The following is a 10,094-nucleotide window of genomic DNA, read 5'->3' on the forward strand; positions in this document are numbered from 1 at the left end:
AGAAAAAAAAACATGGTGTTTAGTGCTTTGGCCTTTCACTATGATGGAAGGAGCATATCTCATAAACATAAGCGTACATCTGTTCACAGAGTTGACCATGAGATGGCAGACATATATTATTATTAGGCAATTAATTAGCAGTATGAGATGATCAACGTACCTTTTGTAAAAAAAATGTTTATAAGTTTGGGAAGCGTGTGTAAAAGTTAAGAAATAATCTGTGAAAAAAGAACACAGACTCAAACTCCCATCAAATAATTCCTCTAGCAATATGAATATATCTGGCATGCAAGATGCATTCGATGTTATGTTTTGGACAAATATATATTTTTTAATCCATTTTGGGTTGAATTTAAACGATAAGCTTGACATTTTTCTTCCTGTTGTTGGCACCTGCTCGCCTGACCTGTGCACACAGCTACCCATCACATGCTATACCATACATGACCAGACCAGCAAGCACATACTTATGGCAACCAAATTATTTCATATTTGATGCACGTAGATGACCAAAAAAGGATAACATAAAAGGTACATATAATTTCAAAAAAGGAAAAAAAGAGAGAAAACCAAACGCAAAACTAGATACGAGAACAGCAGAGCACTGTGTACATGAATGTGATAATAGCAAGCTAAAGTTCACATTTTTAGTTTTGTAACTTTTGTTTTGGGTAGTGGAATTCAATCCATGGTAGAATCAAGATCCATGGCGGTGCGGCGGCCGCTCCGCGCTCTACTTGTCCTTCTTGCGCTTCTCGACGACGAAGAAGAAGGCGAGCGCGGCGATGGAGAAGGTGGAGAAGACGCCGGCGGCGACCTTGAGGGAGGCGTGGATGCCGGTGATCCCGGCCACGTCGAAGGCGGCGTCCGGCGAGGTCTGGCCGTAGGCCACCTCCGTGCCGGACGCGTCCACCGCGTAGGCGCGCACGAAGTAGGACGCCGTCGGGACGTCCCGCGCCACGACGTAGTCGAACCTGCCGCCGCCGCCGCCGGCGGCGTACGGCAGCGCGGTGACCTTGAACTGGCACGCCTTGTCCTTGTGCAGGTCGTCGGAGGCCTTGCGCCACCCGCGGTCCTTCCGGCTCGCCGGCGCGTAGCACAGCTTCACCTTCACGCTCTTGAAGGCCGCGTCGGCGCCGGCCGGCTCCGTCGAGTTCAGCGACCACGTCACCGTCACCGTGTTTTCGCCGGCGTGCAGCACTGTTCACCGGAAATTCGCTTCGATTAGTGACCATACTTTTAATTTGAATTATTTTACAGTCAAATCGAATGGAGCACAAAAAATATTAATTTTTTTAGTACACTCAGGAGAACATGAGGCGATTGACTAAAAATTAGAAAAAAAATGCAGAAAAAAAAGGCTATGTTATTATTCGGACTTTTTATGGTGGTTTTATTATTAGTATTTAAGTATTATTCTTCTGATTAAAATAATATAGCATTGGGCGGCCAATCTTCAGGATAGGAATTTCTTAGGGACATATTCTTCTCTCTTCCTGTTCATCCCTTTTAGGATGCATCGATCACAGGCGAGGGGATCAGACAAATCATTTGGTGCTTCAGTGGGAACCGTATAGTATACCGGAACATATGCTCGATTTCTTGTGGCTGATGTAATCTGATTTTCCATCAAACTTTAGGCCAAAAATACTTCCTTTTTTTTTTATCATGAGCTAGCTATGAAGATGAAGTAATAGCAGAACATTTTGACGGAAGCAGATGTGAGATAGCTTGTGTTTGAGCCCCAAGCCCGACGAAAAAAATAATACGAAAGTATCAAGTTTTAATTAAAATTTATTTAAATAAATATGCTCTATCATTTAACATTAGGTTTGAGAAAATTCTGGTTCTGCCCCTACATGCCAATTATGAGCAATCTTGCATTGGGTGGTGCAAACAATTTCTCAAAATAAACAATAACAACTCGGTTAACGCAGTTATTGGTCTTGTCGAGCCGGTTCGCATTTATGAACCGCCATACTCAACCGAGCTGAAAAAAAAATCAAACCAAAATTCATTTTTAGTAAAATTTTTTATCAATTTTAACCTTTTTTTAAGCTAATAATCTCTCAGTTACCGCAGTTTTCTTTTCGTGAGCAAACGGTTTCTGTAAACCCTGGTGCAAATGCAGAATTGCAGAGCAGGCGAAGCAGGATGAAACAAGAACGAAGAAGCATGACCGTCAGTGATTTACCTTCGCCGTGCTTGGCCGAGGCGGCGACGACGAGCGCTTTGGGCAACTTGGAGAGGAACACCTGCGTCGCCGCCGCGGCCGCTGGCCGAGGCAAGCCGGCGCCGAGCAAGACGACCAGCACCAACGACGACAGCGAGAGAGCAACACCTAGCCTCGCCATTGCTGTCTCACCCAGACCTGACCTCCTCCTCCTCCTTTTTCTAGCTCCCTCCTTATATCAGCCAAGAAAAAGCTGCTCACCGGTGGCCGGAGACGGAGACGAAGACGGAATCAATCTGCTGGCTGCCGAGATCGATCGGCAACCGAGTGAATATATATAGACGAAAAGAGAGAGAGAGAGAGAGAGAGAGTGCTGCGAGCTTGCAGTTGACCAGCTACTTCGTTGGGTTCAAGAGGCAACTTGACCTAGCTGGAGTTGATGATCTCAAATTGATTAAGTTCAGAGAAGCCGGGATATCCATGAATCCATCCCAAAGTCAGAAGCGTTGACGTGTGAGAAGAGGAATCATGCAGCTTGGAGATCATTTAATTTGTGGGGGTAATTGAGCTTTTGGAGGGGGCCCAAGAGTCCCGGCAACCTGTGAGAAGCGGCAACTGCAAATTAAATAATTAAATATGTATAAGCATGACGTTAATGGTAGGATCAATTTGGCATTAAGATATAGAGATTTGTTTCGGTTGAAAAAAGTACCAACTCATTTCTCACCATTAAATAGGATGTGCGCTGTTAGATCCAGAAATGATTTGATATCGCGAGATACCGATATCTCGAGGTATTTTTGTTACTTTTCGTTGGTCCGTAAAATTGCTCTAAGACGTAGAGATTTGCTCCGGTCCAACAAAAAGTACCTTGAGGTACCGGTACCTCGAGGTACCAACTCATTTCTCACCATTGGATCTAGCTGAGTAGGATGTGCGCAGTTAGATCCAACGATCAGAAATAATTTGGTACCGCGAGGTACCGGCAACTCGAGGTATTTTTTGTTACTTTTCGTTGCACTAAAAAATTGCTCTAAGACGTAGAGATTTGTTTCGGTCCAACAAAAAATACCGGGGTTGCAACAGTGGGAGTATAGTATTGAGAAGGCATCTCACACTGTTTTTTTAATTTCTTTCTTTTTTTTGCAGGTTTGGAATGGCTTCTTCCCAGCTGAAGAAAGAATTAATCACCGATTCAGGTACGGAATGGCTACTGACTTTTACTGGCCCAAGTTGCTGTTGACACTCGAAATGAAAGGTCTAGTGTCTCGTCGGCGTACGTAGATATGCAGATTCCGTACGTGCCATGAATCAGCAAATATTAGAGAGCTATAATATTTGCTGTTTGGGGCTGTTTATTGTTCGTTGGAAGACGGAGGGTTAGGGGTTGTTTAGTTGGCAAAATTTTTTACTAAAGGGGTTACATCGAACATTTGATCAAATGTCGGAAGGAGTTTTCGGACATGAATGGAAAAAAAAATTTCAGATTCCGCCTGGAAACCGCGAGACGAATCTTTTGAGTCTAATTAATCCATCATTAGCACATGTTGGTTACTGTAGCACTTATGGCTAATCATGTTCTAATTAAGCTCAAAAGATTCGTCTCACGATTTTTCCTGTAACTGTGTAATTAGTTTTAATGTTTATGTATATTTAATGCTTCATTTAAATGTCTAAAGATTAATGTGATATTTTTGGGAAAAAAATTAGGAACTAAACAAGGTTTTAGATTGGCTGTTATAGTTACCGCTACAGGAGTTCACAGCGCTTTGGAAACGCTGTTTATGAAATTTGTTTACTGTTCTTATATAAAGTGACTGCATATGTTCCGAATCCTTTTGGGAAAGGAGGAGGATGATTGTTTAGTTTTTTTTAAAAAAAGAGAAATGATATATTTATAAACTAAAAATAATTTATAAATACAACTTTTATATACATATTTTAGTGAGTTAAAAATCAAAACTGAAAAATAAACTACGATAAAAAAATTAAAATTATAAAAACATATATTTATTATTTACCGTGATCCGAGCGACATCCTAAAATTTAAAAAAATATTTTTAATCATTAATAAGCATTAGAACTTGTATGCATCCGAAAGAGATGCCGTACACGGATAACATCCTTCAATCGATCGAACACGAGTGTGCACGGTTGATCTTATCAGCTCAGCTCGGCTATAGCTAGCTAGCCTTTGATTGTCTACAGCAATTAAAGAGACCCAGTTCTAGGCTTCTAGCTAGCCTTCTCAAGATGTGGAAGCAGATCGATCGACGCATGGCCACATCCTACCTAAAGCGGAAAATCGATTCTACTTCCTGGAATGAGAATCATTCTCCTTAAATCGGCATATTAACATTGTACTTGGTACTCTATTTTCCTAGTGATAAATATATAAGTTTTTACCATACTTGATAAAATAGTTTAAGCTGCTAAATCTTTATTGTAAAACTTTAGTATCTCTTAGAGGTACATACCTAGTTTTTTTAATTAATTAGAAAATATGATTTTCATGTATCTTCTCAAGGATTACAAAAATACTCTAACAAATATATTAAACGTGCGCACTCAATATAACCGTAAGTATACATCATGGATTATACTCCCTTAAAAATACGAAGCATGCATCTGCAAAGTTAAAGACTCCTTTAAAATGAACGATTCGAAAAATACATGAATAAGAAAAACATTTGATTTAGGATATCATGCCAACTTAATCCTATGGAATATCAAAACACATGAATTACTCAATCATATTGTTTGGTTGCTTTTTACATGAAAATCATATAGGAACTTGGAGAGAGTGACACAAAAGGAAATTTTCCAATAGGTTTGAACTCATGTTAGATTTTCTCCAAAATTCATATGTTTTATGTCATTCCAGGAATTCTAAAGGGTTCATTTCTTTTATTCAAATGAGCATATAGCAATTTTTTCAAAGGATTCATACCCTACAAAATTCCTCTAAAATTTCTTTGTTCTAAAGAAGCCCAACCTTTGAAAATTTTGATTAATACTTAAGCTAACAATGTATGTGTTTCGAAAGCTAATGCGTCTTATATTTTTCAACTAAGTATATTATACTGTTTTTCATCTCAAAACTTTGTTGTACTATTATCCAACTGAATTGAAAGAGTACTAGTATTTTCCAGCTGAAGGGAAGAGGGGGTTGGCCGGTTGGGGAATCCCTACTGCACATGCTTACCTCTCATATCTGAGATGGCTAGTTGATCAAAGTCAATGTTTATCCCCAGCTAACTGGCCCTTTAAAAGTTATGCATGTACTAGACCAATATTTCTTGTTAAAATAATTTTTTTCTAATTAAGACCTACCAGTTAGACATGATCAAACCCTGGCCTTACTTCTATCCAAAATGATCAATAAATGTAAATCCAGGAACAGATGCTACCAATAGAAACCCCCAAAACATGATTGGGTAGAAAGATAATACTCCCTCCATATTTTTTTATATGACGCCGTTAACTTTTAGTTCTATGTTTGACCATTCGTCTTATTCAAAAAATTATATAATTATTAATTATTTTGTTATAATATGATTTATTATTATATAAACTTTAAGTATACATTATAATTTTGCATATTTGGATATAAATTTTGAATAAGACGAATGATCAAACGTAATTCTAAAAGTCAACGGTGTCATACATGGAGGGAGTATTAGGCTATGTTGCGTCCAGGATCAAAGTAAATGTTCACAGGGTCAAGTTTTACCATTCATAGCAAATCGTTGCTTGATGGACTGAAAGCAACAGCATGCCGGCATTAACACCTTCATGTGTGGGTCATGTCATGTGGCTCGTAACACCGGTTAAGAGTTACAAGAAACATCATTGGTTTGACCTGCCCCTATTAATGTGAAAATATAGTGAAGTGGTTTGGCTTATCTATCAACTGGTGTTAGATGTCATGAGAGTGATAGGAGGAACGGCGTGTTAAGAAGAACGATCAACGCCGGGACAGATCATGCGTAATTAGTACTACCTCCGTCCCTAAATGTTTAACGTCATTGACTATTTTATACACGTTTGACTATTCGTCTTATTAAAAAATTATAATTATTAATTATTTTTATACCATTTTATTTATTGCTAAATATATTTTATGCATATATATAGTGTTACAAATTTTATAAGAAAATTTTGAATAAGACGAATAGTCAAACGTGTATAAAAAGTCAACGGCGTAGAAGCGTCAAATATTTAGAGAAGGTGAGGGTATATGTTAACGTCGATAGAATTATTGAGGGAATTATACGCTTTTAGGCATTGTTGTGGTTGTCATTGACTAGGAGTATTGAGTTTTACGTTTGTACACTGTACAGACCTCCTGGCTCTTCTTCTGGTTTGTCCTTTCGGTGTTTGTTCTTCTACCTGGCATTTTCTATTCTTTATTGGCAGTACTCTCTCAGTTTGTAAATAATTTGATGTTTAGATTTAGTCAAAATTATAATATTCCAATCACCAATAATTTCTTATACACTTAGTTTAAATACAAAAGAAATGGTATATGTAGATTTTCCTAAAAAAATACTATCATAAACTAATTAGAATTTATAAACCTGTTCTAATATTTTTTTTAATTGGTGCGAGTTTTTTTTTCCTAGTTTGATTCTACGCGATATTTCGGTGCAACTATAAGCAAGGACGGAGCCTACAGATTTGTAAAGTTAATAGATATATATACGTATTTACAAAAAAGAAAGAAAAAAAATCCCAAATTGCTCTAGGTCAAGCATGGTTAACCTTAAAGTTCTCTTGAAATAAACTTCTAGAAAAGAAGTTACAACTTGTTAGTACGAATATCTATCAGATCCTATTAAACCTTGGACTGGGATGTTACATATACGATAATTTTTGAGTGGACATACTCCTAGCTAAAATTCTATATTCGCCGGTGACTATAAGCAGGCTATGGCAGGAAGCCTAAATAACACAGTTAAGTTGCAGTGCTTCAGAACTGAAATCATGAAATTTAGGTTAAGAAACCAAATTTGCCTATACAGGAGCACTATTCTTCTGGTAACCCACGGAACCAGCTATCAAACAACAGGTATTGAGATCCCTGTGTTGCTAAGCACTAATGGTTCCAAGTTCCAGCCATCCTTCAAACCAGAAGCAAAACATAACAGTACTCTTCAGACTGGGAGTTGTGATGCTTTCATCACCATCTCAAGGATCCAAGACTGAACTTCCAGTAATTTCCTTGAACTCGATAGCAACCTTCCAGGCCTGTTTGGGAACCATAAATTTGACCAGATTGTACATGAAAGAAAGTGATTCCTACGGAAATTCTACCTCACAAATGAGATGAAACTACCTACAGCCATAGATCAAAACATGGAAAGCTTAGCTTTTCTCCCCATACATGTACCGTGGACTTGCGATACAGAGCTGCAACAAACCCAAGATGACAGCCGGATGTGCTCCAAAACCTTGGACGTCACAAGAACAGTTTGCTCGTAGACCAATATGCGTTAGTGAGATTGAAGTTCTTGAAGCAGAGGGCCAATCCTTTGAGCGCCAAGAAATAAAGCATCAAGAAGTACGAGTGCTCCAACCTAGAGTTCCAGAAGGGAATATTCAACAAGCATTTTCTTTGAAGAAAAAGAATCGATGTGTCTTCTTGAATTTTAAGAATTTACCAGACGGCCTGTGAAGGTCAGACGATAGCCCAGCCCTTCTTTCGCAGCCTGTGCACGTTGCTGATCCGTCCAGCTGAAATGAAGTTGTCAGTACACAAAGGTTAAAGATTTGTAACCTGATGGAGTGCTCTGGAGTATGAAGGAACAATGTTGCATGCTTTCATGGAAGTCTAAAACATTCTTTTTGGTTGTTATAGTAACAAGAAAATCCCATCATAATGCTTATCTGCCATTGTAGTGTAACACAATCTGATTGATTAGTCTTAAGTTGTTTGCAAGCTCTAGCTTGCATATCTGATTGTCACATTATTCTGTCCGTACTCAAACAACTTCTTTGATTTTAATAGATGACTTGGGTATTTAAATGGTCAGAGAGTAATAGGGACAATAAACCACCAGGATGGGTGAAATAGCTGGGGTGTCGAAACCTACCCAAAAAATTCCGAAACCCCACCAATACCAGCAAGCTTGAAAGGCTGGGGACCTTCTCTCTCAAAGTCCTGAATGGTAAAAAAATATTATTCATAATTCCATAGAAGCCAATATACGAAATAATAGTCCATTTCCCAGGTACTACCTCTTCTTCAGCTGCTTCCAGTCCTCCTTGTACCCAGAATAAATTTTGGAAACCAGCACCGTAAAGTTGTTCACAAGCAGCCAGTGATCTGCCCAAATTTTCAGGCAAAAGTCAAGACAACCAATCAAACATGCCAGAAGAAGTTCTCATTTAGTTCCATAGAGGATCTAAAATTGCACATCTTCAATGAAGGGCAACATAACAATGATTATTGAATTAACTTTCTCAAAATGTAATCAAGGTGAGAAAGTGTTGATATGTCATATGCATATCAAAATCAGCACATGCAAGAGAGTGAATTACCTCAGTCCCTTCTGGCAGACTACTACAATATCCGTATCTTTGGTGAACTTCTCCTCAACTTGTTGTACAAAGTTCCTAGCAATTTGGTCTACGATCAGTCAATCTTATTGTTCTGGAAAATAGCAGATGAAAGTTCTAAATTCAGTTGATGTTGGCATACTTGTTAACTGACATTGTTGAGCTTCCACTCCACCAGCCACCTAGGAAAAAGTCATGGGGGTTCGATCATTTAGTTGGTGTGTACAGCGATGATATAAAAGAGTATGCTAAAAAAAGAACATAGTAAAATATATGTAAACTGGTCAAACAGTCCAGAGAAAACTATCATTGCATTCACCGTTCTAGAGTGTATACATGGACAACATTCCATTTATAATCCTCTGTGTTAACTTTAATTGAAAAAAACATGTAAAAACAAGAGATGACACAATGGTTTGCATATGGTGACTCTGTTTAGCATACCCATCACAAAGTTGGTGACTTTATTGCCGACACCACTCAAATCGAACGACGTGTCCACATCAAATACAGGAATCCAGGTAGAGCCTTTCACCCAAGCCTGAAATGTATCAATTTCAGTACGATCAAGTACAAATGTACAATGAGATGATCAAATGCTCCCCATCTGCAATGATCAAACACCTTTAAGAGTCTTTTGGCAGGCAGAAAGACAAACCTTTTGACGCTCATTTGAGGGCCTAACATCCAGGAGGACTTTGTCTGTGAGTTTGAATGTATAGCCAGCTTCCCTTGGTGTAAGAGTCTTGATTTTCTGCTCCCTAATCTTCAGGCAGAGCATCCCACAGACACATAAGCAGCACAAGCTCAGCACTTCAATAGTCATGGATCACACAATATTCATGCTGAATTCGAGCTTAAAGGGAGGAAGCTTAAGCCTAAGACAACAACACTGCAAACTTGGAAGAAGTTTGCAGGCACAGATGATGTGGTAAGGTGAAGAACAGCCCCTACCAGGGTCTCCCACCGCCTCCTGGCGGCGGCCATCTCCTTGGCCAGCTTCACCTCCTCGTCCTCGCCCTCCTGCTCCCCTCCCACAGTCGCTCCCATCCTCACCACCCCACTCCACCTCTGCGCCCACCCACGAACCCCCTTTAGTCAGAGCTCTGTGCGAATGAATGAAGGCAAAGCCAAGAAAGAAAGAAAGACAAAGGTTGCACCTTTGAAGGAAGGAGACGACGGAGAGGGCGCCTGGAGCAGGACGAGGACCATGCCGCGGCTGGGGTGACGGCGGCGGCGCCGGCGCCGGGGCGCGCGAGGCCGAGAGGTGGCGTTGCCATGTCTCCCGATGGCAGCGTGGGTTTGTTTCGGACCGGAGGTTTTATGCATTTTAGCCGTAGCTTTATCCCCCATCCGGTTC

At 39.7% G+C, this 10,094-nt stretch overlaps 2 protein-coding genes across 5 annotated transcripts; both read right to left on the minus strand.

Moving 5' to 3' along the window:
* Positions 1 to 351: 351 nt before the first annotated feature.
* LOC102716289 (high-affinity nitrate transporter-activating protein 2.1) lies at positions 352 to 2,748 on the minus strand. Its single transcript, XM_006647389.2, has 2 exons — positions 2,195 to 2,748; positions 352 to 1,200 (listed from the first exon to the last, which is right to left on the minus strand). Exons 1-2 carry the CDS (start codon positions 2,352 to 2,354, stop codon positions 734 to 736), a joined length of 627 nt encoding a protein of 208 aa, XP_006647452.1. The 5' UTR covers positions 2,355 to 2,748; the 3' UTR covers positions 352 to 733.
* A 4,400-nt stretch (positions 2,749 to 7,148) lies between these two features.
* Positions 7,149 to 10,043, minus strand: LOC102716567 (rhodanese-like domain-containing protein 11, chloroplastic). Of its 4 annotated transcripts, none has more exons than XR_001549506.2 (11): positions 9,895 to 10,037; positions 9,689 to 9,805; positions 9,393 to 9,500; positions 9,179 to 9,275; positions 8,877 to 8,916; positions 8,717 to 8,791; positions 8,414 to 8,501; positions 8,269 to 8,336; positions 7,837 to 7,909; positions 7,560 to 7,752; positions 7,149 to 7,423 (listed from the first exon to the last, which is right to left on the minus strand). XR_001549506.2 is itself a non-coding variant. In XM_006647390.2 (10 exons), exons 1-10 carry the CDS (start codon positions 10,012 to 10,014, stop codon positions 7,669 to 7,671), a joined length of 870 nt encoding a protein of 289 aa, XP_006647453.2. In that variant the 5' UTR covers positions 10,015 to 10,043; the 3' UTR covers positions 7,149 to 7,668. The 4 variants fall into 4 exon arrangements, 1 of the variants encoding a protein (XP_006647453.2); XR_001549505.2 differs by having other exon boundaries at positions 7,516 to 7,752; XR_001549504.2 differs by having other exon boundaries at positions 7,512 to 7,752.
* Between the last annotated feature and the right edge of the window lie 51 nt (positions 10,044 to 10,094).

This window comes from Oryza brachyantha, chromosome 2 (genome assembly GCF_000231095.2).
Source record: "Oryza brachyantha chromosome 2, ObraRS2, whole genome shotgun sequence".
NCBI lineage: Eukaryota > Viridiplantae > Streptophyta > Magnoliopsida > Poales > Poaceae > Oryza > Oryza brachyantha.